The 23,727-nt window shown below is 31.2% G+C and overlaps 1 protein-coding gene across 8 annotated transcripts in view; it reads left to right on the top strand.

Moving 5' to 3' along the window:
• Positions 1-5,902, top strand: part of LOC117172443 — a 157,996-nt gene extending 152,094 nt beyond the window's left edge. For all 8 annotated transcript variants that reach the window (XM_033360423.1, XM_033360406.1, XM_033360388.1 and 5 more), the window contains 3 exons: positions 2,074-2,283; positions 5,381-5,497; positions 5,764-5,902. In XM_033360423.1, the coding sequence (XP_033216314.1) occupies positions 2,079-2,283; positions 5,381-5,497; positions 5,764-5,879 (438 nt within the window). In that variant the 5' untranslated portion in view covers positions 2,074-2,078 and the 3' untranslated portion in view covers positions 5,880-5,902. The remainder of the gene's footprint in view (positions 1-2,073; positions 2,284-5,380; positions 5,498-5,763) is intronic.
• Positions 5,903-23,727: the final 17,825 nt, after the last annotated feature.

Genomic DNA, 23,727 nt, shown 5'->3' on the forward strand with positions numbered 1-23,727 from the left:
TTATTTGATAGAAACAAAGATTTATTTGATCGTATCCAAATAAGAGATTTGTTAACAGTTAACAAATTTTGCTAACTGCGAATAAACCTTTTTCTCAGTGTACATATCAAATGTAGTTCATAATTGTTTCTGAATCTCGGCCTGTGACTGCTTATTATAACACGGTGAAATAAAGTGAAAATTTCATTTTTCATATTTACTTTAATATTTATTCCTTATTTTGCATCAATGTTCATCCTCAGTTTCACTAAAAACATATAATTAAAAAAAAAGTTTCTGGGGACAAGAACAGAAAAGTAAAAATACCAGTTAAACAAACCAAGGATAAAATCAAACAAGAAGAAGAGTCTTAACTTTTTTCACACCTTGTGTCGTTTATCCAAAAAATTTTATTTTTTATTTTTAGTAATATTTTTGCGATTATGACGAAGATTATTCATCCTATTGAAAAGTGATCCACAACAAAGAGGGAGGGTTGATTTAGGCGGTTTTTGGCCCAATTTATTTTTTCGTGAAAAAATCGTCACTTTGAACCGACAACTGTCACTATCTTACTTTCCCGCAGCCATCGACTTATTATTGTTAGTAGTGTCACGTCTCGAACAAATAGGCGAGGGTTCAAATTTGTTCAACCAACTTCAACCCCCAAAAACTATCCCCTGTGCGGAAAACACCATGGCGACGCTAGAGAAACGTTTCGCTGGCCCCGACATTATCCAAAATCAACTTTATATGGGTGTATTATTTTCGTTTTTATTTGTTGAAGTTTGTGCAACCAAATTCAATCCCTAAAAACTACCCTCTGTGTGGGAAACACCATGGCGAGGACAGCGAAACGTTTCGCTGACCCCGCCATGGTGTTTGCCTAACAGGGGGTGGTTTTTAGGGGTTAAAGTTGGCTGCACAAATTCGAACAAAATAGGAGAAAATTAATGCGCCTATATAAAGTTGATTTTGGATGTCAAGAACAGCGGTACGTTACGCTGGCCCCATTATGGTGTTTGCATAACAGGGGTGATTTTTAGGCTTTGAAGTTGGCGGCACAAATTTGAACAAATTAGGATGAAAATAATCCACCCATATAAAGTAGATTTTGGACAATTTCAGGACCAGCGGTACGTTTCGCTGGCTCCGTCATGTTGTCTTCCGCACAAAGGATAGTTTTTAGGGGTTAAAGTTAGTTGCACAAATTTGAACCAATTAAATTGAAAATAATGCACCCATATAAAGTAAATTTCGGATTATGTCGGGGCAAGCTACACGTTTCGCTGGCCCCGTCATGGTGTTTTCCGCACAGGGGGTAGTTTTTAGGGATTGAAATTGTTTGCACAAATTTCAACAAATTAAGATGAAAATAATACATCTATATGAATTTAAATTTGGATAATGTCGGGACCAGCGAAATGTGTCTCTGGCCCCGCCAGGGTGTTTTTCGTACTGAGGGTAGTTTGTAGGGGTTGAAGTTGGTTGCACAAATTTAAAAAAATTAAGACGAAAATAATTCACCCATAAAAAGTTGATTTTGAATAATGTCGGGGCCAGCGAAACTTTTCGCTGGCCCCGCCAGTGTTTTTCTGAGAAATCAGGTACTTCCGGTGATGCAAAAATTCTAATTTTGGTTGTAAAAATTTGAACAAATTTTGCACTAAATATTTGGCCCAAAAAAAGTTGAATTTGCGTGGGTGATGGGACCAGCGAAATGGTCCTACCGCGCACCCCTCGTAGCTCCTCACACACATACCTGCGGTATGGCGTCAGTTCTCCGAATGTCTGAATCCGAGAGGCCTGAATCCGGGGTCCACTGTATTTCTTTGAAATGAAATTTTTATTTGCATCAAACTACTAGAGCGCTTCCATCAATGTTAATATTAGTTAACTCTTGGATTAACAATCAACGCCTCCAACCCATGCTGCTCCACATCGCATGTAGGCGGTAAAACGCGCAAGAAAGTTTTTTTCCTGTTTATAGATCTCCGTCACGCTTAGTCTCTGTATTGCTCCAAGTCCTATATTGATACACAGGACTTGGATCTGTACAGCGAAAAACGCTTAATTCCCTTATTTATCTTACAGAATCAATGAATGGTATTGCGATGCATCGACGTAATACAACTACTACAATGGAACGAGCAACGCAGACGCTAACGCAATATCCTGTGGGCCAAATACTATTCCTTGATGGACAGTTTTACCGAAAGGGACAAGATGGGGTGGTTCGGATGTTAAGTCCACAGGCGGCCCGGGAGTACGTGATGGGCTTGAGGAATGCACCCGCCTCCCAAGGTCCAAATCCAAATAATAAATCATAGCTGCTCACGTGGAAGGGTGAACGTAACCTCCATGTGCCCAGCCCCCTAAATCTTTTTCTGAACCCACACCTTGGTTGGTACATTGAAAAATGTTTACCATGAATTCCCTTGATTCCCTGAATTTTCTAAATACCGTGCATTTTCTGGATTCCCTGAATTCTATGAAATCTCGGAATTCCAGAAATTTTACGAATTCCATGAATTCCATACATTACCTGAATCACATGTATTCTATGAAGCAATTGAATTCATTAAATTCTCCGAATTTCTTAAAATCGCTCAATTCCTACAACTCTTTTAAGCCTCTGAATTTCCAAAATTTACTAAATCATCTGAACTCTATGAATTTCCTTGCTTTCCCTGAAATTTAATAATTACCCAAATCTTCTAAATTCCCTGTATTCTCATAACTTCCTGGGTTCTTTTGATCCCCTGAATTTCTCAAATGTACTGAATTCTATGGATTAACTGAACTCTATGAATGTCCAAAACTTTAGAGTTCTAAATTTTTGAATTTCTCAAATTCCCTTAATTTTCTAAATCATTTAAATTTCCTTAATCTTCTAAATTTCCTCAATCATCTGAACTCCCTCAACCCTCTGAATTACTTTGATCCTGTGAATTTTATGAATTTTTTTAATTCCTTGAATTTCTCGAATTACGATTGACTAAATTCTCATTATTCATTAAATTCTCTTTTTTTTGTTAATTTTTTTTAAATTAAAGAATTTCCTAAATTATTTGAATTGCCCTAATTTGTTTAGTTTATTTAAATGCCAGAATTATCTGAATTCTTTGATTTCTCTGTGTTACATGCATTACTCGACTTAATTTATTTGTATAATTCTCTTAAATCGCAAAATTCCCTGAACTTGTTTCATTTAAAGAATCTTCTGCATTCCGCGTAATTACCTGAATTTCATGAATTCTATAAATCTTTTGTATTCTCGTCTTATTTGAATTCCTGTAATTCTCCAAATTCCCATAATTTCATGAATTTTCTGAATTTCCTCAATTTCGTGAATTTCTTCATTTCTCGGATTTTTCTCGTTTCTCTAAATTTCACGAATTTCCAGAATTCCCTAAACCCTATGAATTTCCTAAAATTTCTGACACTCACTGAATTCTCTTAAATTTCTGAATTCTTTTAAACTTCTGAATTTCCTAAACTTCACGAATTCTTTGAATTCTCTGAATTCCTTAAATTCATCTCTCTGAATTCCCTAAATTTCATGAATTTTAGAGAACTCCCTGAACTCTATTAATTTTCTGCATTCTTTGAACTCACTAAATTCTCTTAATTTCATGAATTCTTTTAGATTTATGTATATCCTTAACTTCATGAAATCTCTGAATTGCTTTAGTTCCTTACATTGCTTAAATTCCCCGAATTCTCTACATTCTCTAAAGCCCCTAAATCATATAAATTCCTGGAATTCTCTAAATTCCCATAATTTCCTAAATTTTTTCAATTTCCTCAACTTTGTGAATTTCCTCATTTCTCTGAATTTCACGAATTTCCTTAATTCCTTGAACTCATTGAATTTTCTTAACTTCCTATATTCTTTTAAATTTAAAAATGTTCTAAACTTCATGAATTCTGTGATTTGCATGCATTCTTTAAATTCATTAAATTCCCCGACCTCTACATTCTCTAAAGCCCCTGAATTCTATGAATTCCTTGAATTCTCTAAATACCCTGAATTATCTGAATTCCATACGTTCTCTAAGATCCATGAATTACTACCATTTAATTTATTTTTATAATTCGCTTAATCTAATTTTTTAAATTGTATAGTTATTAATTGGCCACTACTGTACACGGTTGACATGGTCATTTCAGTACAAAGTTAAAAAAAAACAATGTCAAAACAGCAATTATTTATGTCATTTTTTTTTTAAATTTGCAAACATATTGTTAAAGAATAATTTTTTTTATGAAAAACTCCCGTGTTGAATCTCAGTTGCCAGGTCAAAGTGGTGGCTTACCTTTGAACTTTTTGCAACTATCGAGTTCATGGGCGAATTTTTCATAGAAATGAAGAGCGTAAAATTTCAATCATTATGCAACATGGTTGCCATGGCTTCGATGGTGCAAACGAATTGTTGCTCGCTTTAAAAAAAAAGTCGCGTGGCGCAGCATGACGATGACACGATCGTTTTCGACTAGATTCGGATGAACATTTTCATGACAATTGCGTTAGTATAATTTAGTGCAAGTAATCCCTGCAATGAAGAAGTGTTTTTTGTGCGAAAAAAGGGATGATGGGGTCACAGAGTTTGATGACGATTCGGTTGGAAAATTATGCAGAAAAAAGAAACGTTTATTTGGAATATCCATGACATCTTTATTAAACCTAATTGGATTTGCTGGTTTCATTTAGATTCTCACGATACAATTCTACTTCTCTATTTGCGTGGTTTTTGTGATAACGGAAAGCCAACCTTTGGCAACATTTTGTAAAAGAGTCGTCATCAAACTCTGTGACGCCATCATCCCTTTTTTCGCACAAAAAACACGTCTTCATTATAGGGATTATTTGCACTAAACTATACTGACGCTATTATCATGAAAATGTCCATCCGAATCTAGTTGAAAACGATCGTGTCGTCGTTTTGCTGTGCCGCGTGAAATTTTTTAAAGCGAGCAACAACTTTTTTGCACCAACGGAGCGATGGAAACCGTGTTGCATAATGATTGAAATTTCACAATCTTCATTTCTATGAAAAATTCGTCCATTAACTCGATAGTTGCGAAAAGTTCAAAGGTAAGCCACCACTTTGACCTGGCAACTGAGACTCAGCACGGGTCACACGATGGCAACCCATTGTTATATTGAAGCAGTGACTGAATCTCTAAATTATCTGGATTCTCTAAATCTCGAAATTTTCTGAATTCCCTGAAATCCGATAGGCCTACTACTTATCTTATATAGTACTATAATTATAATTCAGAAGAAAACAAAATTTATTTCTTGGACATTCAATAATACAATTACGCGAGATTTAGTAGTTTTATGTTAAGGACTTTTTTAATTCAAAACAATTTAGTAACTAAATTTTTTTTATAGATTCTAACCAACCATCAGAAATCCGTCTTGAGGATAATGATTTACTGTTCCGTAGTATATATCCTATTGGAAGAGTCACAGCCGAGATTATTTATGAAACACGTCCGGCCAACCCCGGTAATTTAAAAACGTATATAAAATTTAAAACTAACCAAGTAATGTATCTGCAGTAATTTGTTAATATTCACTAATCTTTGTCAAAACTTTAGCATGTATAATGTCTTTGAACTAATTAGAAATTGTTAGAAATCAAAAGAAAGAATTTAATTTATTGTACAATTATTAGTAGACTTGAATTTTATTAGATATGAGCTAGCAGCGTTAAAGTGATAATTTTTTATGATCTTTTAATTAATGAATGACTATATTTTTTACACGATTAGATCATCCAGTGCCGATCACTCCTATAACTGGTGATTTATTGTTACGCAGTGGAGCGCCTGTTGCAAAATTCGAGAATAATATGTTTCGGGAGTGGCGTCCACATCCTCAGGGATAAGAAGGCAGTTTCTCGTCGAGTAGGTACGTAATTCAAAAACTAAAATACAATCTTAAACCAATAAAGGGTGTCAGATCACAACAGCCTAAAGGACATCTTTTACAGAGCAGTTTTTATTGGCTCGGAAATTCCCTAGATTCAAGAAAAATACCTGATCAAAATAGTTTGCTTCGAAAAATGAGAAGATCGTTTTTTTAAACTACAGTCGGATCTGGATGTAGCGTTTACCAAAATTGACGCTGGGCGGCGGGAATGGGTGAGAAGAACTGCGGAGGGATGTGTGGGTCACAAAACAGAGAGAAAGAAAAAACAGGAGAGACAGAATACTTCCGAGACTGGATTTAATGTCACGGTCAGCTCCGAAATTGGCATTAAATCCAGGTTTGACTGTATATAATAAATAAAAAATTTTGTTTTGTTATAATTTATGGTGGTTTCCCAAATTAAAGTGTCCTAGCTTTTTGTGTTAAACGATTTCAATGAGTAGAGGAAGTAAAACAGAATGACTTAAGTAAGTGCTTGCGAAATTGCCTAATGTCCTTTATAAAATGAATTACTATAAAAATTCGTTAACTGTATCATTTATTTTGATTTTTTATCATTTATAGAACAAAACAGAAATGTAACAGAAATTATACACAAACTAATTTTTTTGACAATTTAAATCTGGTTATGAAATATTTAAAATGTTGTAACTTGTCGAATAAAAATCATTCATGTTCAATTCTGGACACAGTGCAGGTAGATTTAGGGAGGGTTGGCGGTAAGAGAATCAAAAGTTATTTTTAAAAAATTATTGCTTGAACATTATTTAAGAGACGACTTAATTTTAATTCACGAGCAGTTAATCAAGAAAACTTGCTTTTTCTATTTTTGTTTTGTTTCGAAAACCGAGATTTTCCCATTTAGAACCCCATGTTCATTTTAAAAGCCTAGGGGTGAAGGTTAATGTCAACTGATTAAAAATGAGAAGGGAATTTCTTCAATGTGTTTCATTAATTTATTTCATGCTTGCCACCAATGGATACCCTCGAGCAGCCCCATGCACATGCGCACTGGCCGTTGCCATGCCAATGATATCAACACACTTTGGAAGCTTTAAGCTTGAGCTCTTAAAATAATAACCTATAATATTCTGTTCACTGAAATTAACTTCATTCCTTACTTACGTACTACACTTTTTATATTTGTATTTTGAACGTTTCTGGAGATCAATTTGAGTTTGAAAGTCTATATTTTCTACCATATAAAAGAATTTTAAACGGTGAATTTTTTTAATGTTGGAGAGAATGACGAAATCAAACTTTTGTCAACTTTTGTCGCAAAGACTTCACAAAGAATTCGAATAAATTTAAAACATTTCACAAAGACTTAAATTATTATTTATTATTATTATATTTTAAACTGAACATTTAACTATTTTATTATTTGTCGAAAAATTTTATTTTTTTATATCTCAACCTTTTTTGCTGAAATTTTATCAGTTTGATTGAAACATTGACTATTTCGTTGCAACTTTTTTCAATATGAATTCTTTAACTGGAAATTTTAACTATTTTATTTTAAGTTAAAACCTTATGTGTTTAAGTTGAAAATTCGATCATGTTATTGAAAATTCGTCTTTTTTATAGAAAAATAATCTCATTGGTTGACACTTCACCTTTTTAGTAAAATATTAATTTATTTGGTTGAAAATTTAACTATTTGGTTGGACATTTACTTTTGTTGTTTAAAATTTATTTAGTTCACACAAAATCTGACTTCCATTATTGGTTACAGATTCAGCTTTTTCAGTTGAAAACTCATGTATTTCAATGAAAATTTGTTATTTTTGTATTTTAAATTTAACTATTTGGTTGCAAATTCATTTATTTGGTTAAAAACTTAATACTGTTCTTGAAAATTTGTTTTTCCTGTATTTGAAAATTCATTTATTTAACATAAAGTTTAACTATTCTATCTTTGTTTACAAATTCATCGTTTACTGTTGAAATTTCATGCATGCACAAAATCTGACTTCCATTATTGGTTATAGATTCAGCTTTTTCAGTTGAAAACTCATGTATTTCAATGAAAATTTGTTATTTTTGTATTTTAAATTTAACTATTTGGTTGCAAATTCATTTATTTGGTTAAAAACTTAATACTGTTCTTGAAAATTTGTTTTTCCTGTATTTGAAAATTCATTTATTTAACATAAATTTTAACTATTCTATCTTTGTTTACAAATTCATCGTTTACTGTTGAAATTTCATGCATTTCTATCAGTACATTTATAAATCCATTTAGATTGATCATTTTATTTAAAAATTCACATATTTAATTGAGATTTCAATTCATCCACTTTTTGTAAAAATTGTAAATTTTATATAGAAATTCAACCTTTTCCGTGAAAATCCATCTATTTAGTTAAAAATTCATTTTTCTAACTGAAAACTGATTTATTATACATTTTGATTGACATTTTATATTTTTTAGTTGAAGGGTTATGTAAGTTGAAAAAAAGGATTACTGGTACTAAATGAATTTTACTTGGCTGAAGTAAGTGAAATTCCTGTTTATTTTCAAAGAAAACTTTATTTGAAGCAAATAAATACGACCCGTTGGTTGAAGCGAAATATTTCTTCGAATCAAAGAAATATTAATTCAAGATAAAAAATATACATTTTACACCAAATGAATGACTCATTGTTCCAAATAAATGTTCCATGAATTGGAATGAATATTTCTTTGAGGCGGGGAAATATGAATTAAAGGAAAGAAAGATATTTTAAAGTCAAGCAACTATTTTATAGACTCAAAGAACTATTTCCTCACGGCAAATTTCTGAATATTTGAAGCACAAAAATATATCTCTGATTCAAAAAAATATTTTTTTGGCCTAGACCATGCGCGAGTGCAATAAACTACCCTTCGAGCACAAAATTTGTCGACGTCTTTACGACATCGTTGGGACATCTTTGCGACAACTTTACGACATCCTATTTCCATGTCGTTAAGGTGTCTTTACGATATCGTAAATGAGTCGTATGATCTGACGATGTCTTTAAGATATCGCAAGGACACCGAAACGACATGGACATATGATGTCGTAAGGTTGTCGTAAAGATCTCGTAACGATGTCGTAAAGACGTCGCCAAATTTTGTGCCCAATGGGTAGTTAGTATTTCAATTGTAGTACATATTTTCCTAAATAAGCAACTGGATTCTTTTAGTCTAAATTATAATTACCATTGATATTAATATACATATTTAATTTAAACAAATCACATAATTCAAAATTTTAGTGAACCGGAAACAGACAAGTGCGATGAAAAATCCACCCCTAGCAGTAATTGAACTTGGATCCATCGAATGTAAAGTCCACAGCGTTGACCACGATGCTAACGTAACGTGGAAATTTTAAGGCGGAAAACCATATTTGAACCTCACCATACATACCAAATGAAGATTTCTTTAAATCAAAAGCAAGGATATTTAATTTAAGAATATATTTTTTCAATATAAAGAAGTATTCAGTTGAAACAAATGACGCCAAGTTATTAAATTCTTAGTTTAAAAAATGATTACTTGGCTGAAATAAATGTTTATTTGTTATGAATAATTTAATTCTAGTAATTATATGAAATATTTTCTTCTACCGAAGAAATAAGAATTTAATCAAATATATAATTCTTTGAACGACTAATCATATTTCAACGAATCGAGACCTTTCGTATTAAGGAAATCATTTTCTTGAATGTAAGAAATTTATATTTCAATGAAGAAAACACAGCCAAAAATTAATTTTTTTTTAGATCAACAAAAGATATATGCCTGGTTTAAATAAAAATTACATCTGTTAAAGAATATTTTCTTCATGCTAAGAAGTAGGATTCAAGTGAATAAATTTAGTTGTTGCTAAGAATGATTTTTTTCAGTTTACTTTGTTGAAAATGAATCTTTTTGACGATTAATTTATCTTTTCGGTTAAAAATTGAACTATTTGGTTTAGAAATAATTTTTTGGTAGAAAATTCATCATTTTAGTTACATTTTAATTTAATTTGTTAAAGATTTTTATTTTGTTGAAAATTCGTTTTATTTCTGGTTGAAAACTAATTTTTAACTCAAATTTTGGTACACCAATTCTTTGTGGTTAAAAATATTAATTTTCTTGTTTGATAATTCATTTATTTTGTTAAATGTTGAACGCTTGTTAAAATAAATCCGTCCTTTGAAGATTCGCCATTTTGGTTGAATTTAACTGTTTTTTTTTCAAATTAAAATTTTGTTTATCACAATATCAACCATCCACTTTTTGTTGAGATGTAATCTTTTTAGCTCGAAGATATATAAAATTGTAGAAAATAAAAATATTTGGTAGAAAATTAACTTTTTGTTGAAAATTCATACATTTGTTTGATAATTTAACTATTTTGGTAGGAAATTCAACTATTTAGTTAAAAGTGAAACTATTCATGTTTCGACCCCCCCCCCCCCTTCAGTGATTGTATTTAGCCATTTAGATTATGTGGTTAAAATATGATAAAAGACTAGTCCTTTTTCATAGGAAATGTAAGCAGATAACATTTTTGCTGATTTTTCGGCTCCCTGGATTTGAGGATAATGCTGATAAATCCCCGTTTAGAGCCTTTCTGCTACTAACCTTAAAACCAGCAAACCTATCTTCAAAGCAGCCTTCAATAAGCCGGAATAATTGATCTTCCAGTTGTAGCGGGAAAATAAGCCCAAACGAAGTTATCTTATGTTTTTTGGGTCGCTGAGTGTGGATCTGGAGCTTTTTTTTGGAAAAGTACAAGTCGAACCCTAAACTCAAAAATACCCTCCCAAAATTGCCAAAGTAGTCCGTCTTGTTATTCTCATATAACCAATGGCTAAATTTTCATTTTTTCTCAGGTCACCTTGATTGATCCTGTCTTTCCACGTATTTCTTTGAGTCACAATTCACGGATAACCTAAGCAGTCGAACATAACCTCAAAAGTTAGCTCAATCCGCGAGCTTAGCCGATCCGTTCATTCAAAAACAAGAAACGCCTTCGATGTTTGGACGCATTAGACACTAGTAAGTTTATGACGTTGCTAAATCCGAATTCGGGGTCCATTTGTGCTCTCCGAGTCAGGGTTTCATCCTAATCGCATAACGAAATTTCGGAATAATCCAAGTAGCCCGTTTTTCGCTGAAAATGAATCTTGTCTACGTTTTCCATCCATATTTGAGCTCAAATAACTGGAAGATACCATTTTTGTAAATGTTTAGGGCAACACTCACGCCTGACCTATGAAAAATGACATTTTTCTTCTAAAAAATGCTTTCTATTTTAACGCTTTTCAAATAAAATGTCTAGTTTAGTATGCGTTCAAACATTGAAGCTGTTTCTCCTTTTCGAATTAACGGTTCGGCTAGGCTTACGGATAAGGTGTCTTTTGATGTTAAGTTCGACTTTTTTCGGATTAGCCATGATTTGTAAGACGACGGGATACAAGGAAGGATTGGATCAATCAAAGTGACCTGAAAAATTGGCCATTGGTCATATTAAAATAACAGAACGGACTGCTTTGGCAATTTTGGGAGGGTATATTTTTAGACTAGGAATGGAGTTGGACCATTCCAAATAAAAAAGGCCCCGAATTCAAACTCAGCGATCCAATAAACCATAAGATAAATTTGCTTCGGTTTATTTGTTGCTTGCAACTGGAAGATTGTTTATTCTGGCTGATTGGAGACAGTTTTAAGGTTATGTTTAACGGTTTTGAGGTTAGGAGCAGAATGCATCTGAACAGGGATTAATCAAGATTAAACTCAAATCCAGTGACCAAAAAACCTGCATAAATATGATCGGGTTACACTTTTCATGAACAAAAAGGACTATTTTTGGGTGTTTCTAGAAGTTAGAAAAAAATCCTGACCTTATGGGGCCAAACGGCTGCCGGATTCTCAAATCAAAAGTTCGGAATTCTTTTTTTCTGTGCACCTGTGTTATACCTAGAAATATATAGGAATGAAAGGCAAATCGCTATTAGATTGAAAGCGCTACTTTCTATCAATTTCTAGCTGCAGCAAGACTAACTATATTCTTGCGCGGGCGCTATAGAAATAAAATTTCAATAAACGCTCACTATCCACAAGTACCCCATGCATATTTGAGCACTCAGTAAATCCAACAGAAGTGTATAGTACTATTTATTCCCACCACTGGTTTACACTAGCTTATGATTTTGGTTTTAATTACATACTTTATAATGGTTAGAATAATCAATCTTTATATTTCTTCTTACAGAAACAAATAATCAACAAGAGGCACAAAATAATATGTCTCATACGAACAATGTCGTAGAATTTTAATTCCAGGAAAAATGTTAAATATCGGTAAATACCGGTAACAGGAATCTTGGATTTGGATCGTCAATTCCTAATTATTCTTGTTACGCTTAACATTCCTTATATTTTTTGTTCTTCTTTAATTTATTTGTTTACATATAATTTTAATTACGGAATATGTTTAAGAGTGTTTTCGGAATTATTATAATTTTTAATTTAGGGAAAATGAATTCAAATAACTTTGAGGAGAAAACAACTTATGTACTTATATTTTCGAATTGTTCGTCATAAAATATATTATTGTCTCCGAAAAAAATGTATGTAGCAATTACCATCGGTGGCTTGTTTCAAATAATAAGTGTAGAATAAGTTCTTTAATTAATTAAAAAAACATTATATAATATAGAAATTAAAATGCCTTTCTTTTTATTTATAATTTAGTCAACTGAACACATAATTATCTCAATAAAATGTTTATTTTGTTGATTTTTTCGTTTGTATACATCATTTACAGAAACAGACTGGAATTTAATATTATTTTCAATATTTCAAGGCAGATTTTATATAGAATTTCAGGCTATTTCAAAAGTGAAAGGGATTTTAGAAAATTTTTAGAATTTCCAAAAAAGTACTTTTAATCATTTTTAAGGAATTTCGAAGGAAATCATAAGATTTCTGAGGATTTCAATAATAAAATAAATCTCCCAGGATCTTAAAGGATTTCATTAAGGGATTTTTTTTGAGAGATTTTAAGTCGATTTCAAATAGTTTGAAATATATTATTGTTAGACATTTCTGTTTCTGTTTCTCACATCTTTCAGAAAGTTCTGTTATAATTTGGTCATTTTCAGCGACTGTAATTGAAATTGATAACGGATTGAACGTTAAATAAAAACAACATACATGCCACGAAATAAAAATGTCACAAACGTTACTAATACCACAGCTGCGGGGTCCTGGCCCAAAATTTCGAAACCTCGTGCTAAACCTTTGCTATTCCTTTTTGGAATATCTAACCCATTTAATATACCGGATCCGGGAGTCTTATGTGATACAAACAAATCAATTGAGTGTCAGTCGAGACCTCCGAATTGCGTCATTCTTAATAACCCCAATACTCAAAATATAAAATCGATCGTAGATTATCAAATAACTTATAGATTCAAAACAATTCTCTCGAACCCTAACTCCTTTAGAAACTTTAATCAGGGCTTCTCACAAAGAGAAAATTATGGTAAAATCTGTCAATTAAAAATATATAGCTGAACGTCTTTTAATGAGAGTCAATTCGCGGAATTGATAGAGAAAATTTCACAAATTTACTCAAACTTTGATAGAAGTAGAAACTGTGAAAGACCGCGTAGAAATAACATAGGATTTAAGACCAACGCTCTCGCGACCAGTTCTCAGATAGGGATACAGTAAATAGCAAACGTATATAGCTAATAGAAACCAACTCTGAAATAGGTATTAGGGAAAGATCGTCCTAGGCTGAAACATAACGTTTAAACGTAGGAGCGACCTGAGCGCTGATAGCTTTTTAACAAAAATCAACGATCCTAGGAAGCTCACGCGGGCATCAGAAGAGAAATTGTTGATGGCGATGCCGGTATTATTGGAGAGGATTCAATATAAATTGTTCGAAAACCATGAAAAGAAATTTTACAGCCGGAGAAAATTTCTAAAGGAATTTAGGTCCTACATCGGCGACGACGACTTTGAAAGAAGATTGAAAGAGTATATACAGGCTAGCACTTAAGGGAAAGACTAGTACATTGATGACTATCTTACTTAAAAACATACGGAAATGGTAATAGAGGATCAGATCCACGAACACCCTGAAAGCAAGCTCCTCACCGAGTAGACGAATTTGTCGATCAAAGTCAAAGTAGATCCCGCCCCCTTCCAAATGATTTGGGGGTGATTAGAACGTTTACGGCCGGTTCCTCGGAAGCGGAATTGATCCGCAGAACAGGAGAGAATACTAAAGTTGCAAATGTGATACACGTAACGTCAACTGTACACTGAGTCTTACTAGACACATTGATAGATAATGATTCTTCCCCCTTTCTCATTCACGAGTTCGTAAAGGATAGGATAGCGATTGAGGAGGAAGCTTTAAAAAAGTTTTTAAAAGAATTAAGCTCCCTTCTATATCGCAAGATCCACTAGGCGTAAGTCACCTCACCAACCACATAATTGTCGTAGGAGATCTTGCTCCCATTAAAGGGAGATATCGAATGGGGTCTCCTAAATTACAGGGAACAAAGTACGAGGAGGTGGACACGTTGTTGGTTGAGGGTATTATCTCGGACTCTTTCAGCGAATGGTCCGCACCAAATGTGATAGCCCGTAAACCTGAAAGTAAGTATCGTTTGTCCTTAGATATTCGGAAGCTCAACGCTATATCCAGGCAAGATGCGTACCCTCCACCTTACATGACTGATATTAAATCAACAGGCGAAGGCACAAAGTGCACCTTGAAATTAGACTTGTGTGTAGCCTACAATCAGATACCATTAGAAAAGGACAGTCAACCTTATACAGCATTCACTTCACCTGAAAGAGGGTTGTTTCAGTTTGAAAGAGTGCCTTTTGGGCTCACAGGGTTTTCAGCAACTTTCCAAAGGCTTATCGATCCGGCAATAACACCGGAAAGAAGACCTAACGTGTTTAGTTACCTCGAGGAAATCATCGTCTTCGCCGAGACATTCGATGAAAACTCATCTGGACTAGGTAAGGTTGTAGACCGATTTTCGGAAGCCGGTTTGACGATAAACCTGGATTTGTTTTGAACAAAGCTGGTCCCAAAAGGTTGACACTGGCCAAGTAGAAAACCATAACCTCCTACCGGACCTTAAAACAGTGAAACAGTTACGCCAATTTATGGGAATGTTCTCCTGTTATGGGAGGGCGATTCGAAATTCACGACGGTCGCGGAACCATTGACGCGACTATTTCAAACCAACGTAAGATGGCATTAGTGCGTGAGACAACAGGAGGCCTTTATTAATAATTTATAAAGGGCCCGGACTTGTGAATCTACACTAGCCTACCTACGATTTAAAAGCGTTGTTGATAACCCGTGCAACCTACAGACGGATGCTAGCGCTAATGATCTAAGGGTGATTTTGACTCAAAAAAATAATTGAGAAGACAGAGTAATTGCTTTTGCAAGCAGGACCCTCTTAACTGCACAGCAAAACTACACCGTAACTGAGCACGAATGCTTAGCAGTGGTCTAAGTTATTCGAAAATTTCGCGAGTATCTAGAAAGCTTTTACTTCAAAGTAATCACTGACCACAGTAGTCTTCGCTCGTTAAATAATCTTAGAAGGAACCCGACTGGTCGACTCGCGAGATAGGGTTTAGAGCTGCAAAGTTATGATTTCGATAACATACACCGTAACATACCACGTTCCAGATGCGTTGACAAGAGTGACTGAGGATGATGAAGCTCAGCTATCCGTAGACTTGGTCCTCAGGTCCAATAGAAAATTGCAGATAAAGGTTGACAAGGTTGCAGGAAAGTTGTTTCGCAAGTTTAAGGGCCCGTCCGAGATTAAGCGCCGTCTCTCCCCGGACGTACACACACTAGTATATAGAGGAAATTCGTGCTTATAATTATAGTGGGATCGCCTACCAATGCAGCTCAATAAAGGAACCTCAACATCAGCCCAAGCATCAGGGGGCGCTGCAGAACAGGCCCACCCAAGAAACATCTTCCGTAACCGCAGGGCACAATCAGGTGGATCTTCGGCTAATCTATGATTAAGATAGGGGCGGCAAGAACCATGCTAAGTCGATAATATTTTTTTCTCCCGAAAAGAATATAGGGATCTTAAGTAAAAAGTGTTGTCGTACAAGCAAATTATCGAGTGTAGTGAAACTAAAAACCTAATGGGTATCTTTCCCTTTGTTACAAAACGGTGTTTTTATATGATGGATTACAATAGATTTCATAATAGAGTAGCTGCGCCTTGTTAAAGTACCCATGACTAAGTAAATATAAGTTTGCGACAGAATTGGATTAAAAGAGAATTTCATATTAAACACTGTCGTTGTTGAACATCTCACCCCTCTTAGAATAAGAGTATCGATAACTTTCTAGCTTTGTTCGCATGGAGAAGTCATCCACGATTTTCCAAAAAAGAGGGCCCCCTGCAATTTAAATTTTCTTTCTGTTTTTCCAATAATTAGACTTATTGTTTCTTTAAAAATCGATCGGATTAACGAAGAAAAGACTTATGACTTCACTTCTTTTTTTAAACATTTTAATTTGCTACATGCTGGGAAACTCACTGTAGAACAATTTTTAAAAATTTGTTTGTTGGTTCACTCGTCTTTTTTGGGTTTCTATTTTTTTATTTGTTCCTGCATGCACCAAAAATACTTAACAACCATAATCCCAATAATAGACCACTTGGAGAAGGGACCCTTGCTTCATGAAATCACTATACGAGGGTTGCTAAGGCGAGACCCCGGGAGGCCGCTATCATAGTGTTGGGGGCTAACGCTAAATGGCGCTGAGAGTCAGTAAAATTCACTGCGCATGTGCAACCACAATATTTTCAATTAGTTTGACATCTGGAAAATAAACATAAGTCGAAGTGTCAAATTCTTATTTTGGCATTATTGACATTGTTATTATATAACACTGTCTGAAAATTGTATTGTGTATATTGTTATACGTACTGTGTTTACTATCACATGCGGATTTGAAAAAATGCGCTGATTAGTAAGTATTGAATAAAAGGAGTTAATACTATTTGCTGTATTAGAATTTAGGTTTTTGTTTTTATATTTCTAATCAGTAAAAAATAACTTACAGGTGATATAAATACGGATATAAATATAAATCGTTTTTAAATATTAAGAAGCAATTTCCTATTCACAATTTATATCATCTCTGTGTATGTACGTTTAAATATATATATATATATATATATATATATATATATATATACGCATACAACTGCCAGTACACAATTGAAAAGTCTTTGAATTTTCAGTGCATCGAGTCTCTTCATTTTTCAAGCTGTAGCCTAAAAAATCAAAACATTGTACATTGCAAAACTTTGTGATTAAATAATTCTAGGTAGTTTACGTATGGGCAATTATTATTATTTTATATAAATTAAATTAATTAATTTATTAATTAAATTTTATATATATTAATTATTATTATTATATTATTACTCTAAATTTTAAAAAATCCACTTTATGTGGTTTATTTTAATTTGTATCAAAATTAACAAGTATTTCTCCGCATAATAATTTATTAAATGCACAGTATTTGCAGTATTATTCTTGTTGTGGAAATAATAATGAAATATAGTATGAAGTTCATATTTTTACAATTATAAACTATTACCGCTTCACTGTAATAATTGATATCGTTTCTTTCAATTGCAAAACATTGGACTTCTATTATTTAAAAGAATATTTTACGTATAAAAAACCTTTTTATGCATACATTTTTCATTATTAGTAAAGTTAATTTAGAAAAAATTAAGCAAAATTTAATATTTACGAGAATTTTGAGGAAGCAGATTTTGGAAACCATTTCTGTTAGGGATCTGTAGGTTCATTTACTTTTAGTGACGGGGACCAACGCTAGATAGTCCACCAACGGCAACACAGAGTGACAGGAGGACACCCAAAAAACGACGCTTCTTCTTTATGGCACGCCGAGACAGTGGCCATGATTCTTATAGAAAGAGAGATAAAGAGAAAAGCGAGAGAAGAGGGTCCATGATAGTTCTATCTCCTTTTAGCCTAGCGGGAACATCACTGATCATGGACACTCCGAAAACCAAGCCTGCATGATACGGCCAGTCAGGGCGCAATCACATGGAGGTAGATTAGTAGAATAGTGAAACAGTTTTGAACAATAAGGTGCCTACCCAGGATCTAGCAGTCACCTCATTGGTCAAAACTGTTCGACTATTCTATTAATCTAACTCTATGGGACTGCGCCCTCACACACGGCACAACGAGCAGCGCTGGCAGACCAGCGTTGTCAGCAAGTACTTATGCATCGGAATTGGACTGAAATGGAAAAGCCCCCTCTCGGAGTTTGTTTAAGTACTGCGAGAAAACTTTACCATCACGACTGATCGTAAAGGACTAGACACATCTCTCGGCATGATCGATGTTGCGTGGCGACCTGTCACTCTCGTTTCTTCACCAGTGTCTCCAGAACGTGGGATTTTTCGGCCCCCACCACTCTCCCATCTGGGAGCGACACATTCAAACGTAGCGTGTTGGTGAGTCGACTCTTAAATGCTGCGAAGCCCAGCCTCGTGTAAAGCCGAAAATGCACGAGCAGGAACCCGAGCTCTCCCGACTTCACGAATGACGATCTAGCTGCTCCTCAAATCTATTCAGGTTTTGAAATCCTGAGTTACCTTAGAACCATTATGCTTAATGCGATGAGGTAAATATAATGGACTTTATGTAAATAGATATAGGAGACAAGACTTCTGTGTCTAAAATGTTTCAAATTTTGCTCTGCATGTCTTAGTCATAATTTTAGTAAACAATTGATTTTTCACAAATAAAAAACAAAATTTCGACAAAATAGTTAAATTTTCAACCTAAGAAATTAATTTAAAAAATACATTTTTTAACTTAAACATTGTAGTTTATACTGAAGCTTGCAGTTGAAAAAATTAAATTTTAAACCCAAATAAATGCGAATTTTCAACACAAGAAATCAATTTTTTATTTAAACAAATGAATTTTTTATCTTAAACAAATAAATTTTTAAAGAAGAATAATTCATAAACAAAGAAGATAAATTTATAACTAAAAAGAAAATTTTTCAAGAAAAAAAATGTCAACAAAATTGCTCAATTTTCATCTATAGAAACGAATTTTAAACTAAAACCATAAGTATTCGATCAAAAATGGGCTAGTTAAATTTTCAGATAAAAAATAAAATTTTCAACGAAAGAAATTAATTTTCAACTAAAATTATAATGTTTCAACGAAAAATTGAACAGATAATTTTTCAGTTGAAAAATAATTATCAACTCCAAAAAATCAAAGTTTCAACAAAATGTTTAAATTTCCAAGCAAAAAATTAAATTTGCAAACAAATAATTTAATTTTCAACCCAATAACTTTCTACCGAAAACAGAAATTCACAATTTTTGAAATCAATTTTATAACAACAAAAATTTTGGTTAACAAAATAGATAAATTTCCAAAAAAATAGATGAACTTTTAACGATTTTATACAAAAATAAAAGAAATTTCACCAAAAAAATGGATTTTCATCCAAAAAATGAATTTTTGATTAAAATAGATTAATTTTTAAACAAGGAGAATAATTTCCTACCAAAAAAGAAGAATTTTTGACTGAGAAAGTTCAATTTCCTACTAGAAAAATTCAACTAAAAATGATACAGTTACACTTTTCGTATTAGAAAATGTTTTTTCAACAATAAAAAAATTGATTTTTCAACAAAACAGTTAAATTATCAACCAAAACAGTTATTTTAAAAAATTTTAATTTTAAAATAGTTTAACTTTCGATAGGAGAAATGAATTTTCAACTGAAAAATGTTTTAAAACATACACACACACAATCGAATTTACAACCGAATAATTCAATTTTTAAACATATAATTGGATTTTCAATTAAAACATTATTTTTCAACTAAAAATGGAATGGAATGAATTCTGAGAGAAAATTAAAAAAAAAAGATCACAATTTTTTAACATTATTTCGTAATTTTGCCGTATTATATAATTTTAAAAAAATAAGGAATTTAATTCTTATTAAGCCTTCTTGCGTAATTTTGCTGTACCATTTTTTGTTATGTTTATGTTGGTTTGTAAAATTTGCTTTCAAATTTGAGTCTGAAAATAAAAAAAAAAGAATTATTTTTCTAATAATCGTTGGAAAATTTTTTATAATTTTTATTTTAAAAAATGTACTTTAAAAAAAATTCAAAAAGATTTTGAAACATCAAACATCAAACGATTTCCTAAAATTTAAAAGAAGAGTGTAGAAGATTTTAAAGCAACATGTTCCAATTTGATAAGATTAAAGATTTTAAAAAACGTAAAGAATCCAGTAAATTCAAGGAATATTTAGAAGAATGGAAGAGATTCAAATCTAATTTTAAACTTAAATTTTTTAGAAATGTAGATTTTTAAAGATTTCAAAAAAATAAACTTAAGAAGCTTTAAGGGAATTCCGAAAGATTTCAAGGAGATAAAATTATTTTTCTTTAAATTCTGTAAAAAATTTAGAAGATTATATAAGTCAAGCTTTTTCATCTTGAATGCTTTTCTTAAATTGAAGAAAAATGTAGCAAGTTAAAAATATTTTTTAGGAATTTATTTTGTTTTAAACGTATTAGAAATATTTAAAAAATTGAAAATATTTCGCAAAATGTATAAAATATTCATTGATATCTTCCAAACTTCTAAATGTCCTGAACATCTTTTAAAAAGACTCGAATTTTTCTAATATTTTTTTAAATCCAATAAAATAAAATCATTTAAAGTCCTCTATGTTCTTTTTTAATACATCTCTTTTCATGCTATTTTAGACTATAATGACAATTTTGAGGATTTAAAGAGAAAAAGCCAAAAATTTATTAACTTGCCCTCATTCAAAAGACTAATCATTTGACAAAAATGTTGTAAAATTTTCCTTTGAATGTGGCGCGGAAAGGAATTTTATTAAAAAATGTGTGGAATTTTCTAAACAGAAAACGTCATGAATTTCTGAACTTACTTATTTTTATTTTTCAAATGTATTTCAATCTGCTTTACGTTTAGTGAAAAATCATATGATGAAAAACGACAAGAGAAATATCTATTTCTTCAACTTCAACTATAATTTGAAAGGCGATTCTTCATAAGTCTTTTACTAACTTATGGATATATTTTTATAATTTTATTCCTGAAATATATTCCCTAAGGTCAAACATGGTACACAAATATCGTAAAATTTCTAAAACACCAGCTGTTTACAGGAATTTTTAAAATAAAAATCAATGTGTATCATATTCAAATAAATTTTGGCAATATTTATAAAAGTATTATTATTTTTAATTAAAAAAATTAATGTATAGAGAGTAAAGTTTTTATTTGAAATTTCACGACAGCTTTTTGTGCCATGTATGACCCTCGGCCAGAATCAAGGAAAAAGAATTAAAAAATATGTTAATTAGTTATTAAAATGTTACAAAGACTTACCTTTAAAATTTTTTTCTCTTTTTATAATCATGAGATATTTCTTCATAAAATAATGTTTTTTGGATTTATTTTACAATTATTTACAATCAATTTCCAATCACAATTGTTTTCCAATTAAAATAAAATTTTAAAAGCTAAATTTTATAATGTTGAGATAAGTATTTTAAGGCATTAAAGATTTTGTAAAGATTTCATATACAAGAAAATAAGTATTATCAGTTTGTTAAAAAATTTATATGTAAATAATTATTATAAGATTCGTAAAAAAATTAAAAAATAAGATTTTAGAATATATCACATGTGTCAGGAAAGATTCTAGGAGATTTTAAAGACTTTGATTTTAATTTATAGGTTTTTAAAAAATATTAGGAAAATTTATTATCTATTTAAAGCCTTTTAAATTCTACAAGATATTGGTAACTCTCTTGAGTTTTTATCGCAAAAATAAAAAAAATCATTCAAATGTAGAAAAAAATTTCCTTATAATCTTCTAAATTTTCCCAAGTATTTGAATAAACTTTGTTTATTCTCCTGAAACCTTTCGAGAATCTTTTAAAGTTCCTAAAGTTTATCTTGCGTTTCTAAAACACTTCTTAGGTTTAAATTTTGTTTGAATCTCATCAAGTCTACCAAATAATTCCTGAATTCACTTGATTATTATGTTTTTCTAATTTTGTCAGAACTTCCAATCTCTAATCTTTAAACATTATTCTAATTTTTCCTAATTTTTTTTTAATTCTGCAAAATTAAAAAATGCCTTTAAAGTGTTTCAGATGCTTTAAGAATATTTGAAATCTTTTGCAATGTTTTTAAATGTTTAAAAATAATATTTTTAAATTAATTGTTTGAAAAAAAAAATTATGCTAATTATACCTTTAAAAATCTGTACAAGTTTTAATTATTTTCGAATCGTTTCAACATTTTTGAATATCTCTTAAACTTACTCAAATTTTAAAGAATTATGTTCCTTAATTTTTCTAAAGTCAAGTGATATGGAAAAATTACGCCTTTTTGTTTCAAAATATTTTACGTACTTTTTAAACATTTTATGAATTAATAAAAATTTTTTGTAATCTTTTTTCAATTTTCTGTTAGAATTCATTCCAAAACAATTATTTACATTTTTTCCCAAGGAGTTTTTTTCATTATCTTTCATTATCTGAAAGTCCTTCGTTTATCGATTTTTTAATATTATTTTTTCATTTTAAATACGTATCTATTATATCTTATCAAAATTTAATATAAAAATCTTAAGTGTTAAGTGTATTTAAATACAATTAAAAAAAAAAAAGATAATTGTACACAATTTCTAGGCGCATCTTTCTTATTCTTCTACAAGATTTTTTAAGTTTTTAAGTTTTTTAAATCAGTTAATCCAACGTTTCTAAAACTCTTCTGAAGCTTAAATTCTTTTTTAATCTCATTAATTCTACTCAATATTTATTGAATTTATTAGATTATTTACATTTTTTAAAAATTTGTAATGTTATCGAATTAAAAAATGTTGATTTTAAAACTTTCTACACTCTTTTTCGAAATTTTAGGAAATTGTTTGATGTGTTTAAAAATCTTCTTTAATTTTCTTTTAAAGCACATTTTTCAAAATAAAAAATCATTCAAAATGTTCATACCATAATTAGGAAAATAATTCTTTTTTCCAAATCTTCTCAGGTTTTATAATCTTTAAAAATTATTTTAATTTTTCCTGATTTTTTTTTATTCTTCAAAATTAAAAAAAAAATGGCCTCTAAACTTTTTCAGATACTTCGACAATTCTTGACTTCTTTTTGAATGTTTTGAAATGCTTTAAAATAAACTCCTATAAAATTAATTTTTCGAAATAAAAAATTATTTTAATTATTTCTGGGAACCTAAAATATTTTTTTTCACATTCATGAAAACTTACCAAATTCTTGAAAAAACTTTATAAGTTTTTATTATTTTTGTATCCTTTCAAAATTTCTGAATATCTCTTAAACTTACTGAAATTTGAAAGTAGATTTTTAAAGCAACATATAAATTAAAAAATTCTGTAACAACATTTCACGAGAAGGCCTAATAAGAATTATGTTCCTTAATTCAAGATATGAAAAAATTGACTCATAATCTTCTCAATTTTTCCCAGGAATTTGAAGAAAAACAGTTTTACCTCCTTGAAATCTTTCGGAATTCCTTTAAAGTTTCTTAAGTTTATGTTTGAATTCTTTGAAAATATAAGTTTCTGATTTTGCTTCAAAATCTTCTACAGTCTTCTTTTTAATTTTAGGAAATCCTTTCACGCATTTAAAAACCTTTTTTAATATTCTCA

This window comes from Belonocnema kinseyi, chromosome 1 (assembly GCF_010883055.1).
Source record: "Belonocnema kinseyi isolate 2016_QV_RU_SX_M_011 chromosome 1, B_treatae_v1, whole genome shotgun sequence".
Taxonomy (NCBI): domain Eukaryota; kingdom Metazoa; phylum Arthropoda; class Insecta; order Hymenoptera; family Cynipidae; genus Belonocnema; species Belonocnema kinseyi.